This window comes from Bactrocera latifrons, unplaced genomic scaffold, assembly GCF_001853355.1.
Source record: "Bactrocera latifrons isolate USDA-ARS-PBARC rearing strain unplaced genomic scaffold, ASM185335v1 scaffold_112, whole genome shotgun sequence".
NCBI classification, from domain to species: Eukaryota; Metazoa; Arthropoda; class Insecta; order Diptera; family Tephritidae; genus Bactrocera; species Bactrocera latifrons.
Window position 1 is genome coordinate 356,827 of NW_017534542.1, and position 19,776 is coordinate 376,602.

General features: G+C 38.1%; 3 protein-coding genes across 3 annotated transcripts; 2 read left to right on the forward strand and 1 right to left on the reverse strand.

The window, feature by feature from the left end:
* Positions 1-1,838: 1,838 nt before the first annotated feature.
* On the reverse strand, positions 1,839-19,483 carry LOC108974477 (sodium channel protein Nach). The gene is made up of 8 exons (XM_018942335.1): positions 19,362-19,483; positions 19,003-19,209; positions 5,239-5,589; positions 5,034-5,181; positions 4,785-4,978; positions 2,360-2,677; positions 2,194-2,303; positions 1,839-2,116 (listed from the first exon to the last, which is right to left on the reverse strand). Exons 1-8 carry the CDS (start codon positions 19,481-19,483, stop codon positions 1,839-1,841), a joined length of 1,728 nt encoding a protein of 575 aa, XP_018797880.1.
* On the forward strand, positions 8,388-9,742 carry LOC108974533 (zinc carboxypeptidase A 1-like). Its single transcript, XM_018942434.1, has one exon. The coding sequence runs from the start codon at positions 8,396-8,398 to the stop codon at positions 9,692-9,694; it is 1,299 nt and encodes a 432-aa protein (XP_018797979.1). The 5' UTR covers positions 8,388-8,395; the 3' UTR covers positions 9,695-9,742.
* LOC108974524 (zinc carboxypeptidase A 1-like) lies at positions 15,645-17,023 on the forward strand. The gene has a single exon (XM_018942422.1). The coding sequence runs from the start codon at positions 15,661-15,663 to the stop codon at positions 16,966-16,968; it is 1,308 nt and encodes a 435-aa protein (XP_018797967.1). The 5' UTR covers positions 15,645-15,660; the 3' UTR covers positions 16,969-17,023.
* Positions 19,484-19,776: the final 293 nt, after the last annotated feature.

The following is a 19,776-nucleotide window of genomic DNA, read 5'->3' on the forward strand; positions in this document are numbered from 1 at the left end:
ACCGGAAGTTTGATAATAAATATTAGAATTAGAGGATAGGGGTTGTATTGACTTGAATTTATCTATTTCTGGCATTACTACATACATATTATTAGCGGAAAAAGATCCTCTCTCAGTTTCATTAAGGCACCTCACATACCAGCACCAATATATTCGGGATAAAGTTAACGATGTTTGGAAGCTCTGATATTAGTTATATGCGGTTTAGTTCAAGTTTTCACCCGATTTTATCCATTTTCGGCACAAATATATATTGTTGTTAGAAAAATATACTCTCTAATATAAATAAAGTCTCTCTAAATATAAAGTCAGTCGGAAGTTTGAAAAATTTTCTGTTTGGTATATAGGGTTTCAGGGAATTATTGATCGGAAAAGGATAATGTCCGAATTTCCATAATGTATCCCATTGGCCGATATTTTCGATAAAAAGTTCGTAATACGAACTGGAGTCCGATTTTCGGTATCTGTAGGTTGAACAGTTCTAGCCTGATATGAACAGTTTTTAGTCATTGGAATGTTAGCATAACATTAGCTACCGAATTTGGTTGAAATCGGCTGAGTAGATCTCGATATAAGAGTTTTCACTTAAATTTGGGTGGTGCCAAGCCATTCATCCATTTTCACAAGGTGTGTAGGGATTGCCCATCAACATAACCATCCTTGGGTGCCATGAAACACATGGAAAACAGTTTCGTGACGACATCTCAATTTTGATTCAAGTTACAGCTTCCACAGGCAGACGGACGGACGAACGGACCGGTGGACGGAGCGGTATTCAATTCCATAACTGACTTCATTATTTTGTTAAATTTATTACACTCTGCAGCAACATGTTGTAAGAGTATAAAAAACCCGAAAAGAATCTCGTCCCAACAAATGAAACTCTAAATGATGAAATACTACTGGCTATTCTTCGAAGGAACAGCATTGCCAAATGGTAAACTTCACAAGGAAGGCAGAAAGATTCCCCGATTGCCCTACTGCTAAGAGATAATACTCACAATCAAGTGGCTCGCAAAACGTCGGAGGAAATGGAAAAAGGAGTGGCAGGACTGTGTACCAAACTCTCATTACTTGACAGAAGTCTTTGCTATAAGTCGGTGCGTAGAGATAAACCTCCAACGAAATTATCGCAACGAAAGTATCGTCATACTCAGCGATAGTCAAGTCGCACTATTTTCTGCATATGAGATTAAATCGGTAATGGTGCAGTCACTCCTGTCAGGACGTAACCAAGTGCATCTTATATGGGTATCAGGTCACTAGAGTATAGCCGGGTATGAACTGGCTGCCCGCTCTGCAGCCTCCATTAGAATTGTAGGACCAAAACCCTGTATTGCGGTTGGTCCTCACATAACAAAAGAGCTGTTCCGCAAGGAGGAAAGGTAGGTAAAAAGAAGTAATGGCATGTGCAAGGTCAAGTTGCTAAAAGATGGTTACAAGTTTAACAGGTTTTAAAAGGTGATCAACCTTGCAATTGGCCTTTTCAGGAAACAAATAAAGTCGGGGCTGTAGGGCGGCTGCGGAAGCGTTGGGATGCCGGTCCTTGTTAGGTAGTACAATGGCGTTGGAAGAAAAGCAGTCTTATTACTTTCCGGAAAGCCCTATAAGCGTAACGGACACGGATTGGTAATCGCCCATTGACAGCGCTCTCGAACGTACAACAATAACAGTACATTCAAACTTACACATCAACTTTTTTTTGCAAATGTATTCCTTTTTTAGGTCAAGGTTTAAATAAGTCTTCATATTGTCACAATATAGAACTTTTATTTATTGTATTTTTCTAATAGTGCCAACATTTATCGTTTAACATTCTGATTTTCACAAGTGCTATGCTAATAACTATCATCATAGCGTTTATGCCATTTAATATTCTTTGGGTATCTCTCCAACATAACAGTTTTCGGCTGCAACTCATTCCAATACAACGAATATACGCGGTTTTCAGCGCCTTTCTCCAGCGCTCGGCTATCACGCCGCTCTTTCGGAATATACGCCAGCTGCCAGACCCTATATATAAGCACAAACCACTTACCACTCATGAAGTAGAAAATCTCGACATAACTTAGTATGCTAAAACCGTAGAAAAGCGATAGAATGCCACCGAAACGGCCTGGAATGTAAAACTTAAATATTTCCTTTGTTTTTCTATTTTTATGTTGTAGAACACTAGAGTGTGGTACTACTCACTCAACAATGTAACCCAATCGCCACCAATATCTATGTATGTCGATTCTGCATACAATTGCTTGAAGAATAATTTCACCAGTGCCAATGGTTCGTCGCTAGTAAGACCTTTTCTATAACAACAAATAAAGTAAATATGACGAAATCTCGCATAAATTCTGTTACGCACAGCAAACCAAAGGAGTACGTATCATTGCCGCGATTGCTACGTAGTGGTAGGTAATTCATATAAGTTTTATAGTCAACACCCCCACAGGTCGGCATACAAGAGTCGCACTTATCGAAACCATTCGGCGGGTTGACATACTCGAAGTAAGACCATTGATTGAACACACGCAACCAGTTGAAGAGACAAGGCAATTGCAGTAGAGTGCAGACGCTCGCATTGATGAGTGGTGGCGCGAGGAAGGGACTGACGCAACCGCAATACCGTTGCATACTTTGCATGCGACAAATGAGTAGACATTCATCAAGCGAGTAATAGGATCTGAAGAGGATAAGAGTTAGTAGAGATAAGAGACGAGCAGCAATATTCTATAGAATCTTTATGCGCTATAATTCGGAAGATAATTGATTGAAAATTTATAGTTCCTTGAAGTAGCCTAATAAGCTGTTTCAGAGAAACCAAAGTGTTTTGCGGCATCTGAAGCGCTACTAAAGGTCTCCGCAGCACTTCAAGTTAAATGTCGGATGTGCCGCTTTTCCCAGAAGATCGGCTTCAAACACTTGTTTGTATCACTCATGCGAGGTTATGGAGTTACGCACTTTATAACTACAAAATGATTTCCAAAATAATTCCTTCACAACGGGTTCACTTTTCATCAAATCAATTCAGTAGACTTACAGCCTGACCGGCCGTTTTTTCAGTGCTGTGAGTATTCACTTCCACAATAGGCTTCTTGATCTAAGCTCGCTGAAAGTAATTACAATTAAATAGAACCACTTCATATAAACCGTTAGGGCTGGGAAAGGCAAAAATTATAAAGTACGTAAGGAAACGCGGAGACCTACATCATCCTTTTGATTAATTTAATAAATGCGAGTTCACAAGGCTTTTCTGGGCTGGCGCTCGTTATTCCGAACTCGTAGGGACTCTGACCGATAATTTTAGTATTGGCAAGTAGTACGAAAATTAGGAGGATATAATAATTTGGGTCTATGAGCTTTAGATTACAATAAATATATAGAATTTGCTATCTTTATCGATTGTCCAGTGAGAATTTCATGACATTTCATCGATTCTAAGTGAAGTTATTGCGTTTTAAAGGTCAGTATGTTTGTGTTATCGATGCGAAAGTGAGGTTCGATCAAAGAGCACCCATTTAATTTTGTTTTAAAATTGGTACAATTTTTACCGAATTGATGAAACAAGTTTATGGCGTTGATTGCCTATCCCGTAGCATAGTTCACGAGTGGTTTCAACGTTTTCAACGTGTCATGAGGACATAAATGGCGATCAACTTGTAGGCCAATAAAAATCCGTGAACACCGGAAACTCCATTGAAGCTGTGAGTGATTTCGTCAAAAATCAGCCGAAATCAGCATTGAAAATCATGGAAATAGAATTGAGCATCCCTAAAACATCGATTTATCGCATTTTGATCGAACATTTGGGCTTACGAAAGGTGTGTGCACGGTTTGTTCCACACAAATTGACTGACGACCAAAAAGTGCTCAGAATCCAGCAATCGAAGGACATCATTAAAGAGGACAAAAAGGACAAAAACATCTTTTACAATATTGTGACTGGTGATGAAACGTGGTGTTTCTAATATGATCCCGAAACGAAACGCCAGAGTGCTGAATGCAAGGCACCGGACGAGCCGAAACCCAAAAAATCGCGAGAAGTCAAAAGTGAAGACAATGCTGATTTGTTTTTATGTTTCCAAGGGTATGGTTCACAAAGAATTTGTTCTACCCGGCCAAACGTTATTGCGGTATTCTACCTTGGAGTTTTGAAGCCTTTGGTGCGTCGTATTTGACGTGTTCGGCCCGAATATTGCGAAGATGAAAGTTTGCGTTTGTTGCACGATAATGCGCCGTCTCATCGACCGACGCTTGTGACCGATTATTTGACCAAAACGCGTGTTTTAACCATTTCCATTAACCATTCCTCGAGTTCACCTGATATGGCACCGTGCTACTTCTTGCTTTTCGGAAAAATGAATTTGCCCATGAAGGAAAAGAGTTATGCAGACGTAGAGACAATACAAAAGGCTTGCTCCCGGATAAAACACCGGTTCGACATGCTTTTGGTCTGTGTAAAAAGCTGTATTGAGCAGAAGAAGACTGTTTTGTATAAAATAAATTGATTTTGCCGAAAAAACGATTTGTTCTGTTTTTTTTTTGTTTGTTAATGTCCTGTTTACTTTGGAAAGCTCCTTGTAGAGTTAGTGGCGTTATAAGGCAAAGGATATATTCACTTTTCAGATAAGAAATTTATCGACTAAGGAAAATAAAAAATATTAGATATCTATAATATTACTCTGCCTTTAGTGTCCCCCACTTGCGAAAAACCAACTAAATATTTGAAAAAAAAATCCAACATTTAATTTATATGAACAATAAACTAGTGACTTCATGGCATTACTCACTTATTTAACAAACGTTCTCCCTCATCCTTAAAATAGCATTGCCTTAGCTCTGGTCTAAAATTGCGTATAGCATCAGAGGCCTCATAAAATGTCGGTTGTATTGCAATCTCTACTAAAGTTCTATGGTTCACCAAAATCTCACCCAAGGTATTTGTCATTACGGTTGGATAATCGTTTTGTTGAAAAAAATAAAGCTATCAAAGAAGTCGGGATATTAAGTGAACTAATCAAACGCACTCAAGTACTCACACGAAATGCATAACTGGCGAACTCGGTATGCCAAAAATCATTCGAATCGCTTTGTAAAACAAGCTGAACCGTGCTAAGCAGGGTACTAGACTCAAATGTAACATTTTCTAATAACTTGCTATTTTCCTTGATAAAAGCAGCTCTTATACTGAAATACAATAAAAATTAAATATGCACATTTTATTCGCCTTACTCACATATGTACCTATTCGTGGTGTAAGTATCGCGACGATAGTTGAAGAGGCAGCACGCACCCACCGATATCGAACGTTTTTCAAAATATTTTGTTATATTTATTGGCTTACCGAAAACCATACCAGTCCTGATGATTTCGTGGCAGTCGGGTGATAAGTCGAAAATTATGTCGCGTGTGGGATACTCGCTGCCATTGTACATGCTCGTGAGTATATTATGTAGTTGATCAAGTCGGGGATCGCTATCGGTATAGGTGTCCAAAGGATAGAGAAAGAAGCCGGTAAGCAGCTTCAAATGTTCAGCCATTTCACTGACGTTTGTTGCCAGTAGATCGGGTTGAAACCTTTGCTGAGCTTCGTAGCTAAAAATATGTGTTTGAAAAAAAAAGGTTTTGAATATATTTGGAACGAAATTAATTAGAACAAAAGAATATTGAAAGGCATTAGATGGAGTAAAAAATTGAGTTATGAGTAGAAACGAGAGATTTTATATTAGGCGTATGTTTTTTCCATTGTCCTAAGCTTGTTTTTTAGAACCACCCTATTAATACTACTCCAAAATAAAATAACGACATTTTCTAGCCCTGTTTATGATAGATTCATATATACATTGTGACAAAAAAGCTGACGGAAATTGTAAATAAATTACCAGGGTAAATCATATTTCAAAAAATTTGTGTTGGCTAAGTTGGCAGGGCTGTTCTGAATTGCTATGCCAGATATGAGCGCAATCTGTCCACTAGTTTGTTTACAGCAGCTGCTTAAGCGAGAACACCTCTGTAGTGCGTTGCGGTTTTGCCAGTGGATAAAAATATCGAACAAAGAATTTGCCTCTAATTTGGTATTTCCAACAAAATTTCGTGCGCGTAATCGTTACGAATGTTGAAAGAGGCCTATGGTGATTAAGTTTAATCCAAAGCAAAAGCATACGAGTGGTACAAAGTCTTCAAAGAAGGCCGTGAGATCGTTGAGGACATTCCTCGTTCTGGACGACATTCGACCTTTTCAACTGATTAAAATATTAAGACAGGGTAGGAAGAAAATGGTGCTTAGAAATCAAGGCATGTTGTAGAGACATAGCAAGAGAGCTCGACATCTCTCGTGAGTCCGTTCGAATAATTTTGGTGGATATTTCGGGTATGAAATGCGTTCTTGGTCAACTCGTGGCGATAAAGCTGAGTTTTTTTCAAAATAAATACCGTAAACAGGTCTCTTTAGACATGCTTGATCATACAAATTCCGATCCCACATTCATGGAGAGCAATATAACTACCGATGAGACATGAGTTTATAAGTTTGACGTGCAAACAAGTCAACAATCATCTGTATGGAGAAAAAAAGCGGGTAGAAAACAAATAAATCACCCCAAAGCCGCTCAAAAAACAAGACGATTCTCTTTTTTTTTCGATATTCGTGGTTTAGTGCATCATGAACTTGTTCCGGAGTGACAATAAGGAGTTCTATATGGACGTATTGCGGCGTTTGTGTTTCTACTCGAAAGCACTATCCAATAATACATTTAACATCTTATTCTTTGTTTCTTAACTTCAGAATTATTAATCATTGGGATCTGGGAGAATTAATATAGTGAAGTCAGAGCCTTGAAATCCTCGTTAGTCCGTTTACTCTGTTCGAGAGCTCGTGTCTTTAATTGTCAACTGTTGTTAAAAAAAAAAATAAAAATAAAAAAATATAAATCGATATAAATCGAATAGCTGAAACGTCAAGCGTATTATAAAGATATGTCAGCAGTGATTTCTTCCCGTTATCAGACCTCCAGAGAATGATCAATGGAAATAAATAGTTGACAGCCAGATCAATTTAATACCTAACCGAAGTCCCTGCATGACTCTAACCATCTTTTTCCATGACCTATGCAACCAACTCATCTTACACTCTTTTCTTTATGGTTCGACCCCATTCGCCTACACTAAGCATGTGAAAACGACACCATGGATAAGACAGCCGGCGCAAGAGCAGTGACGACGGATACCGATCAAATCATGGAAAACATCGTGTTAGTCCGGCTTGTGGCAACTTGTGACATCGCCCAGAAGATGGGAGTTAGTCACCAAACCATTTTAAATCATCTGCAGAACACTGGATACACAAATAAGATTGATGTTTGGGTGCCGGGGGGTTGACGCAAACAAACCTTTTGAACCGAATCAACGCCTGCGATATGCTGCTGAAGCGGAACGAACTCGACCCATTTTTGAAACAGATTTTTTGTGATTTTGGATCACATACGAAAATATCAAGCGAAACGTGGGTCGATGGTCGGTGAATCGTCCCAAACAATGACCAAGCCGAGATTGACGTGCAGGAAGGTTTTGTTGTGTGTATGGTAGGATTGGAAAGGAATCAACCACTATGAGCTGCTTCCATAAGGCCAGACGCTTAATTCTACCATCTAATGCGAACGACTGGACCACTTGAAGCAGGCGATCGACCAGAAACGTCCAGAATTGGCCAACAGGAAGGGTGTAATGTTTCGCCAGGACAACGCCAGACCACACGCTTTGTTGATGACTCGTCAGAAGCTATAGGAGGTATAGCATTCACCATATAGCGCTAAGTGATTACCATCTGTTCCTGGCCTGAGCGAACGCCCTTGCTGGTGTAAAGTTGAACTCAAATGCAGTTTGTGAAAAGTGGCTGTCCGAGTTCTTCGCAAATAAGGCGGGGGGCTTCTACGAAGGGGGATATTATGAAGTCGTCGTCTAGATGAAAACAGATTATCGAACGAGACGGCGCATATTTGAACTAAATTCGTTCACTGTTACACTTTTTAAAAATTGACTTAAGAGCAAAAAAGCGAAAGCGAGATATTTGAAAACTTAACACAAAGCAAAATAACTTATTAACTGATTTTATATTCACAAAATGTGTAATGTGACAGACAATAAAACCACCCTAACATATGTAAATATGTATGTCTAAGAGTAAACTTCTAATCACTATTGGCCCCAAAGTTATTTGCTCAAAATATCTACAACTTAACAAAAACTTATTGCACTCATTGTCCAGTAACATTCTTGCTTTATCATACCACCGTTATATGTACATACGCTACTAAATGCCCCGTGGTGCTAGAGTAGTGCTAGAAACCTATAAAATAGCTAACACCATAGGTAGGCATGTTCATTTGCCTTCAACGCACGCAACATGTGGCAACAACTCGGACTGATAGTATTGCTCGGCTTGGCAGCAGTTGATAACTTCGCGACTGCAGAGCGCGTACGCTACGATAACTATCACGTCTATCAATTGCAACCGAAGACGACAGCACAATTAGACGCCGTTAAAGAGCTCGACGGTACGAGTGACGCATTACTCTTTCTGGACGCGGTACACTATGTAAATAACAAAATTAATGTGCTTGTCGCGCCGGAACGTGTAACTGATCTTTTGGCTGTACTACAACGTGCTGAAGTACCTCATCAACTGGTTGAGGAGAACGCGCAAAAGAGCTTAGATTTGGAGCAAGAGCTTGTGGCAGATCCCAATCGACGCACCGGTGATTATACTTGGCGGGAATATCATGAGTTGGACGACACATATGCCTGGCTGCGTACGCTAACGGAAAAGTATCCCGAGCAAGTGAGTCTATTCGTGGCGGGCAAGTCTTATGAGGGACGTGAAATACTGGGCGTGAAGATATCGTTTAGTAGCAGTCGCGCTGAGGAAGCAGCTCGTGCTACGAAACCCGGCATTTTCATAGAAGGCGGCATGCATGCACGCGAATGGATCAGTCCGGCTACCACAACTTACATCATTAATCAATTGCTGACGAGCACTAACGCAGATGTGCGTAAAGTAGCCGAGAGTTATGTGTGGTATTTTGTGCCGCATAGCAATCCAGATGGTTATGTGTACACGCATACCACAAATCGGTTGTGGCGTAAAACACGCACACCATATAACTATTGCTACGGCGCAGATCCAAATCGCAATTGGGATTTCCATTGGAATGAGGTGGGCTCTAGTAACAACCCCTGTTCGGACACTTACGCTGGCCCCAAGGCCTTCTCAGAGATTGAAACTCGTACTCTAGCTGAATATATTAGCACGCTGAAGGGACAATTATTTTTGTATTTGTCATTCCATTCGTATTCACAACTTTTACTCTTTCCTTATGGATATACCGGCGAGTTGCCACCAAATTATAAGGATTTGAAGCGCGTTTTTGATGTCGCTGTGTCCGCGGTTTCGAAGCGTTACGGCACCAGATATACAGGCGGTAATGTTTATGATGCCATCTATCCGGCGGCGGGCGCTAGCTTAGATTGGGCTTATGGCAAAATGAATGTGCCCTACTCATACTGCTTTGAACTGCGTCCTTCGAGTAATGCTCTATGGTCTGGTTTCCGTCTACCAGCTGCGCAAATTATACCTACTGGTGAGGAGATAATGGATTCTATGTTGGCTATGATCAACGAGATTGATACTTCGTCTAAAATGTAGTGTTGGTATTTTGTGTAATTAATATTTGAATGTTTCTTATATTTAACATATTTCGTGAATAAATATAAAAAAAAATAATAATRATAGGAAGTATTTATATCACATAGCGATACACCCTACATATCTGTTAAAATATTATCAATATAATATTTTAATAACTAAGAACTAGGTTCGTATTCATTCGATTGAAATCAGCGCCGTCTTTAGTAACTCCATTTATTGTCGCTATTTTTGAATTAGTCTAACCGGTGAGGACATTTTGAAATCAATTTCAATAAGTTATAGCACATGACCTTGGCTTTACTCATAGTTTAAAGTTTACGGAGACGACGTTGTATGAGTTCGTGTAGCACAACAATGGTTTGCTCGCTTCCGTTCTGGAAATTAACCACACTCTAGTCGACCTATCGTTGAAAAAGTCGATAAAATTATAGAAAAATTTGACCGGGACCCTCACATAAGTAGCCATGACATCGATAAGAAACTTAGCAATCATAATCAAACGGTTTTGAACAATTTAAAAAAGACTGGCTACAAAACGAAGCTCGATGTTTGGGTATGACATGAATTGTTTATAGAACATTTAATGGACCGAATCTACATCTCCTGGTCACAGGAAACGAAAAATGGATCAAATATGACAATAATGTGCGAAAAAGATCATGGTTCAAGCGTGGTGAAGCTCAACGAATGATCACAAAGCCAGGATTGACGCCTCGATAGGTTATGCTGAGCGTTTGGTGGGATTGAAAAGGAATCAGCCACTATGAGCTGCTCCAGCCTGGTCGAACGATTGATCCTACATTTTACTGTCAACAACCGACGAGATTGAATCAAGCAATCATAAAAAAATGGCCAGAACTGATCAACTGGCCAAGAAGCTTCGACTTGCATCAGGGCAACGCTAGATCACAAACATCTTTGTTGACTCGGCAAAACTGGGAGAGCTTCGTTAGGAAGTTTTGTTGCATTCAACGTATAGCCCGGATCTTGCACCATCGGACTATCATATTTTTCGGTTAATGCAGAACTCCTTTAATGGAGAAAATTTGCCTTCAAGAGAAGCCTGTAAAAATTACTTTTCGCAGTTTTTCGCCCAGAAACCAGAAAAGTTTTACACTGGATGGAATAATGTCTCAAGCGGAAAAATGGCAAAAAGTGGTCGACGAAAATCTATTGACGACTTTATGAATTCTTATTACTTAATAGAAACATTTCTTCTAAGACTTCACTGTTACATAGAGTTTTACCTGTCAATTTTGAGCAGTAAAGTTCTTCAATTCAAATACCAACCAAAAATCTACAAAGACTAAGTTCTACACAAGTCCAGCAGCACACAATCGAGAGCCGAGATAAATTACTGTATGATCAACTTTACAACGTTGCACCTTAAGAACGGTCTAAGCCCAACTGAGTATTATTGGCAACATTAATCTTTCAGCAATTCCATAGCTGTGTGTTTATCATCTGAGCCGAAATTAATGCGGACTGACGGGATATCTTCTGCATATCTTGGTCCTTGCGAAAATTTGGCCAGATAATTTCTGTAAAGAAGATCATGTTACCATTCACTAAACCTTTTGAATGTTCAACAAATTCCCATCACTTTTTCTCCCACGAATATTTTCAATACTTTAGGAAGACCTTCTGTTTTATTTATATCTTTAGGTATTATTATACTTAAGTACCTAAATTTCATGTAGCATCAATGACTTGGTCTTGTGCTTTAATAAAATAAATAATAATCTCTTTATCTTGAAAACTCTGGAGAACTTTGTCATTAAGACTAAAAGTACGTTAACATATGAACTTAATCTGGCTATAAGCTTGTTCAATAATCTACCCGTTTACATAGGCAAAAGAGATTATCAACTGCCAAATTTGTTGTATTTGTATTCTTCTTGGTGAATTGTAAAGTTTCGTGAATCAATATTTTTACTCGTGAACTAAAAAAGAAAAAATAATAAAAATTAAAGATATGGAAGAAAAATAAAAGAACGCGATTGTATATTTGATTACGTAGATTACTGCCAGTAATAAGAAATTGGCAGAAATACGGAAAAGACGACAACTTAGATTGGAAAAAATATTAACTGTGATAAAAATGCAAAATTCCTTATTGCTTTTTGTGATAAATAACAATAGGCCAAAACGTTTGTGGAAACACGTAAGCAATTACATCATTTTATAAAATTCCCACTTGACGTTATATTGTAGGAAGGGCACGGTAATTTTTGGGAGCTCGACGTTCCTTTCAATAGTGACCAATTCTTCGAGTCGGGAATCATTCAAAATTTTATGTAATGAGCTAACAAACATTGGCAAACATGATATTACATACAGGCAATGTATTCCATTAGAAAATAGAATGGCTATCGCTTTGTATGCCATTGGTTCTTCTGCTGAGTACAGAACAGTTGGAAGACTATTCGTTGTTTACAAAGCGTCTGTATGTTTTATCCTTAAAGACTCTTGCAGAGCGGAGTGGGACATACTATCGCTTAAATATTTAGCTAGCTCATTTCTTACGCAAGAAAAAATTACGGAGTGCGTTGAAGGATTTAGAAAAATTGGATTTCCCAATGTCTGGGCGCAGTAGGTAAGTTTATGAATTTGAAATATTTTACCCATAACATGCAAATACAATTTATTTCAGTTGACTATTTCAACAACAAAGGTTGGTGGTTTTACTAGCCCTCGTAGACTACAGGTAAGTTAACAACATACATGTTTTGGAAAATACTTAAAACATTTGTTTTTAGATATAGGCTTATGTACATTAATGTTGGAGCTCCTGGTCGTTGTAATGATTCCCAAATATTTGAAAAGTCCGACTTGAAAAGAATTTTGCAAAACCCTCTGCTTAAAGAGAATGCGAAAAAACTTTGTGACACTAATGTCCCAATTGTAGTTTTTGGAGACTCGGCGTTTCGCTTTACTCCGTTTCTAATGAAGCCCTATAACCAAGCCACTGAGAATATTTTCAAATACCACTTATCTAAATATCGAAGGGTTGTGGAGAACGCTTTTGGCCACCTGAAGGCAAGGTTTAGAAGGATAGGCAAAGGAATTGACAACGATATTAAAAACGCTATATTAAAAATAAAATGTTCTTGCGTCTTGAACAATTTTTTAAATGGAATGAATGAGAGCATCAACACGAAAAGGTTGCAAATGCAAACAAATTTCTAAAGCGCACACCCACGAGAGCAACCTCATCCATTATTCATTTCTAGAACCGACGACCCTAATGCAGAGAACATCAGAAAATCTATAGCTCTATTTCTATGTAAGTTTGTGTGTTTTATTTTATCAGTTCATTTTTTCATTTACAGTCAATTAATTTTTCATATTAATATATCACTTAACAACTTGGTCACTAGTTGGGTAAATTCTTAAATGTCTCTCAATCGAGAATTCTTCATTGGCATCTGTTGATATTTTTCCAAGAAGAACTTCAAGTTGCTTAGACCAAAGAATAAAATATTATACCACCAAATAAGCATTCGGTCTATTCAGTTGACGTAAACGAAAGTCGATCATGCAAAGTATCTCATAAAGTTCCATAGACATTTTGTCTATAAACAGAAATTCAACGTCTTGCTATAACTGGCGCATCCCTCTCAAATAATTTCCTTCAAACGATTATCACGATGTAAAGGCTTCTTTTGCTTCTTTATTTAGTTTCCCTGCCACTTTATGTTGTTTATTATGCAACGTTTAAATAAAAGTTTCAACTATTGTTGGAGAGTTTTTAAAAAATATTTGAGTAACGTTGAAACTGTGCGTGCTGCTATCGATTGATTTCGGTATTGTTTGAAGCTTTGGCGCATTTTAAAATAGAGTTTGCGCAAGAACTGAAGTCGCTTCGCTTTATGGGGATTTGAAAAGTTCCAAGAAGATCCGACGTTTTCGAGCCAAATTTTGTTCAGCGATGAGTCCCGTTTCTGACTCAATGGGTATGTAAACAAGCAAAATAGAAGAGATGCAAGAACTGACATTTCATCCAGAAAAAACACAGTTTAGTGAGATTTGTGAGCCGGTGAAAACATTGGTTTATATGTCTTCAAAAATGATGCCGGTAAGAAAGTAACCGTCAATGGCGACCGTTATCGCGCCATGGCAGCCGACTATTCGATGCTGCAAGTCGTGATCTTGGCGACATTTGGTTTCAACAAGACAGCGCCACATAAGACACATCGTATTAATCAATGGATTTAGTAGGAGAGCACATAATTTCAGGTTTTGGGTCGGTCACTTTGCCACCAAAATCGCCAGTCGGAATGTTCAAACGAGTCATCGAAAATTTGATTAAACGGACGGACCATCTGAGATGTAGCTGCCGCAAAAATTAAATCTTTTCCTATACCAGCTCGCAGTAACTAACTATTCAATTCTCATGTAACTATCTTTAGTTATATGCAAGGTTGGAAAATATCTCCCTTCCGCCTTTTTCTCTTTGGAATTTCGCGGCCAAGTATAAAGCCTATACATCTTTGAAAAGTCTTGACGTAACCTACAAAATGATGCTATGCATCATTAGTTTGGATATTGCGTTCGACAGTTATAAATGTGTAAAAATGGAGTTCACTAATGTCTAAATTCTCGCAATTTTAAAGTTTTCCTTCGTTAAAGGCAAATCCGCTAGAGAAACGTTCCGTGAGATTAATGGTATTCTATTCAATCACTTCGAACTGCGGAGAAATGGTTTCAACGATTCAGAGCGGATGAAAACGACACCATAGATAAGCCAGCCGACGGAAAACCTGTGACGACGAATACCGATCAAATAATGGCCCAGAACATGGGAGTTAGTCAGCAAACCATTTTAAACCATCTTCAGAAGGATGGATACACACCAGCTTGATGGTGTCGCATGATTTGACGCAAAAAACCCTTCTGTACTGAATCAACGCCTGCGATATGCTACTGAAACGGAATGAACTCGACCCATTTCTGAAGAAAATGGTGACTGACGATGTAAAATGGATCACATTTACAATATTAAGCGAAAACGGTTGTGGTTGAAGGCCGGTGAATCATCTCAAACAGTGGCCATGCCAGGATTGACGGCCATGAAGGTTTTGCTGTGTGTTTGGTGGGATCGGAAGAGATTCATTCACTATGATCTGCTTCCATGTAGCCAGACGCTTAATTCTACTATCTACTGCGAACAACGGGACCGCTTGAAGTAGGTGATCGACCAGAAACGTCAAGAATTGGCCAACAGAAAGGGTGTAATGTTCTACCAGGAYAGCGCCAAACCACACACTTTGTTGATGACTCGTAAGAAGCTACGGGACCTCGGATTGGAGGATTTATCGCTTTCACCATATAGCCCGGACATTGCATCAAGTGATACTCATCTGTTCCCATTCATGGCGAACGTCTTTGTTGGTGTAAAGTTGAACTCAAAACAGGCTTGTGAAAAGTGGCTGTCCGAGTTCTTCGCAAATAAGGCGGGGGGCTTCTACGAAGGGGGTATTGTGAAGTCGCCGCCTAGATGGAAACACATTATCGAACGAAACGGCGCATATATGAACTAAGTCCGATCACTGTAACACTTTTCATAAAGCATTGAATTAAGGGTAAAAAAGCTATCGGGAGATATTTTCCAACCTAATATTTTTACAAGTGAAAACAAATAATTATTGTAAATGCTATCATTAAAACTGTTTTAGTAGTGCACTTATTTAGAGGTTCTAATATTCACGTTTAACTTAATCAATTTGCAACTCACTACATTCACCATAAATTATGTACAGATAACAGATTATATCAGCAATAAAATTAGCTTATCAGACAAAACTTATTTAGCGCACATAATTCATGATTAATTCGATTACAAAAGAAGTTAAAACAGTTAACACTGGCAATTTGATAATGCAAGAATTTTAATATATAAATATGCGACGTTTAATCTAAACCAAATTAGTTTCGAATACCTTTTCAAACTAAACAAAGGAATGTCGCTGAAAATCGGTTTAATAACGCTGCTTTGCCTAACGGTGGTAGCACTAGAGACGTGTACCGCTGAACGCGTACGGTATGACAATTATCGGGTGTACAAAGTTCAGGCGACAGATCGCCAAGGCTTGGAAGTGCTCAAACAAATGGAAGACACAGACGTTGCTCTACTCTTCTTAGATGGCGTGCACAAAATCGAGCGGGCAATAAATGTGGTGGTACCGCCAAATAAGGTGGCCGATTTCCTCCCTATTTTGACCAACAACAAAATTACATATAGTCTGTTGGAGGTGAATTTACAAAACGCCATAGACAAGGATTATGCACAGCTTGCGAATCGCGCTACCACGGATCGTTGGACCGCATATCAAACTTTGGATAGCAATTATGATTGGCTGTTACCTTTACCATTCTTATACCCCGGTGTGGTAACACTGATTGAGGCTGGTAAATCGTATGAGAAACGTCCGCTTTTGGGTGTTAAAATATCCTATCAGAATGCATTGAAGAAGAAACCGGGTATTTTCTTGGAAGCCGGTATACATGCACGCGAATGGATTGCGCCTGCGACAGCAACATATATTATCAATGAACTTTTAACAAGCACTAACGCGGAAATTCGTGAGTTGGCGGAGAGCTACGATTGGTATATCATACCGCATGCCAATCCTGACGGTTATCACTACACACACACCACCGATCGAATGTGGCGTAAAACGCGTCAACCATACGGTAATTGCGTTGGTGCAGATCCCAATCGCAATTTCGATGCTTATTGGAATACTGTAGGCGCTAGCAGTAATCCCTGCAATGAAAGATATGCCGGACGTGCAGCGAATTCGGAAATCGAAGTCAAATCGTTGTCCAATTATATAGCTTCGTTGAAGAATAAAATCCAATTGTATATCAGTTTCCACTCATTTTCACAGTTTTTGCTTTATCCGAATGGACATACCTCCGAACTGCCCGATAACGTCAAACACTACCAACAAGTTTATAATGCCACCGTAAAAGCGATAAGTCAACGTTATGGAACTGTCTACACTGGCGGTAATATTTATAATGCCATCTACCCGGCAGCGGGTTCCAGTGTGGATTTTGCTTACACCAAATTGGGCATACGCATGGCTTTCTGTTTTGAATTGCGTCCGAATGGTGCCTTCAATGGCAATGGCATGGAATTGCCCGCCGAGCAAATAAAACCAACTGCTGAGGAGATTGTCGACGGTTTGCTGGCTATGGTGGCGGAAGTTAAGTCTTTGGGCTATTTCGAACTAATTAATGGCGAAGAAGTTGAGTTTTTGTAAAGTCTAAACTAAATAAGCGTTAATAAATGATAATGCTTGACAATAATGTACAATTTGAGGCCAAGTTTTTAGTGAGTTGTAGAAGGTATATTTTTTGCAAGATTACGATAAGATATGGATTATAAAAAAAATCATAAATAACAATTATAATTTGGTTCTTACGTTTTTTCAAATACATTTTTCTCTTTTGAATATTTAAGTCTGTTTATTCAGTGCATCATGTTAATTAGAACTCGATGAACTAAAGTTGACTGGTTCTCTATACAATTTTTTCTGTACAAACAGTAATAGGAAAAAGTTGGAAATTTTTCAAAATATAATACTTGATCTTTGAAATTATACCAAAACAAGAAAAACAGAGGCATTTCATATAGGATTAAAGGTATTAAAGAGATATTGACTATGCTAGTTTGAATGAAGAAAAAGAAAAAAACACATATAATTTAATTGTTATATCCAAGAAAAGTTTCCTTCAATAAATTGATGATTTCGTTGGTTGTATGGCTTGTAAGCGCAGTATTGTTATAATTAAATTAAATTTTTTAATTTTTGGTACGACTATAATGTTATGAATATGGAAATAACGTGTGATCCAAGTAGAGGTACTTTTTCAGTAGCCTTTTTTTTACAGATCACGCGTGAGTCGTGTCAAGCTGTCATGTTATTTTTGTTCAGTATTGATTGGTATTTCATCCTGGAAAGTCTTACGCCAGAACAATGTTTATAAGTCGTTCAACTATATTACGTAATTCACGCTCTGTAAGTGTAAATGTGTGTGTGAAGCGCGTGAACGCTCAACTTATGCTCAACATAATCGGCCTAGTGCGCGTACTATGCGGAAGATCAACAGCCATCTTGAGAATCAGCACTCATTATCGGATAATATTTGACCGAATAGACCAACACGCAGCGAAGAAAATATTGCAGCCGTAGCTGAGAGTGTACACGAAGACCATGGAGAGTCGGTTCGAAAGCGTTCTCAGTAACTCGGTCTGGCGTATAGAACGACTTGGCGCATTTTACATCGACATCTTAAATTGAAAGCATGCAAATAATAGATTGTGCTAAAACTGAAACCGATCGAAATAGATAATTTTCAAAAAATGAATGCCAAAGAATTTTCTTTCGAATGATAGCAAACATTTCTCATTAAACTTGAAGTTTCAAGTTTCGGTTTTTTTCTTAAAAAAAAATAGAGAATCTCGAAATGGATCACCTTTTATAGTATGATATCATGCCATCATCAAACCATGCTCCGTCACTCATAGAACATATAATTGAAAGTATTTGGATAGTGCTTTCGGGAGTGTTATCACGACGACAAATATTTGGAGTCTCACAAAGCGTTCAGTGTATGTATGTATGTTCTGATAACAACGAAAATGTTAGAGAAACACAGCATAATTTTATGATTGGCATGACATCAAAGAGATAGCAGAGAATCTCGTATGAATTTTGGTTAATATTTCGGGTATGAATCCTGTCAATATGCAATTTCGACCAAAGTAACTGAATTTTTTTGCAAACACGATGTCGAGTAGAGGTGGCAAAAGAAGTATCTGAGCTGATAACCCTTATTCATTAAACGCATCATTAACAGTGATTAGACACGGCTTTATGCATATGGCGTCGACACTATCCACTAATCTAGCCAATGAAAATGAACTAAAATCGAAACAGAGTTTCGCTGAAGGCAATGAGGGTTATCACAGCCCAGGTTATAGGAAGAGTATGGAAAATTTTATGAAGCATTGATATACCTTGTGTAAGGAGCCTCTTTTCAAGGTGGTAATAAATATTTATGGTCAGATTTAATAACATAGCTAATGCGGTTTAGTTAGCTATGTATGTACATACATATATATTAATATAAATATGACCTCTTTAACAGCGATGTAATTGAAAAAGTATGGTATGTAAAAATTTTTTTAAAAGCTATTTGATAACCACATAAAAAACGGTTATATGTACGTATGTCGGTTTGTGTATGCAGTGTAACATACACAAGAGTGTATACAGTTATGTTGTACTTACACCCGTTCCGCAAAGCGCATCATTTTATGTCGACTTATCTTATTTGCACTGCAAATTGCGACAGCCGGGAATGGACTATTGGCAACATGTACCAGTTTAGTGGATAGGCGAACCTCGGTTGGTTGATCTAAAAATTCCTTAATTAAATTGAGAATTATCACATGAGTGACGATAATAAGGCTAGATAAGAAGATAAACCAAAGGTGTCTGAAAAAAGTTAAAAGAAATTGAAGAAATAAATCATGTTTTTGAATTTAGGTAAAAGTGGTAAAGGGTTATACATATATATGTATATTAATATTATTAAAAATATTATATAAACATTTTTTCTTCAGATAATGCTATAAAAAACAACTTACTTGGCATAGCGTATCGCTGATGTGGATAGGAATATTTTCATGCCATGTATGCCACTTTCCTGCAAAAATTCACGCAAAAGTTTACCACATAATTCTAGTAAAGAAGCTAAAGAGATAGTCATTATTGTGCCCAATGTTGGATGACACCAAGCAAAGTTTTTGAAATTAGACTGCGACTTTTTAACTCGGTCAAGTCTACTTATAGTTGAATTTAGATAAATAGTTTAGTATGTTTTGAGGAAAATTGTAGCTTTAAGCACAAATTCATACCCGTAATAGTGTGTTATTAGTGATTCGATGGTATTATAATTATGTGTGCCACCAAATGATTGACAAATTGCCGCCTATTAGTCAGACAATTTAACTGAAATAATATAGTAAGTACTTTTTTAATACACACATAAACATGTATATA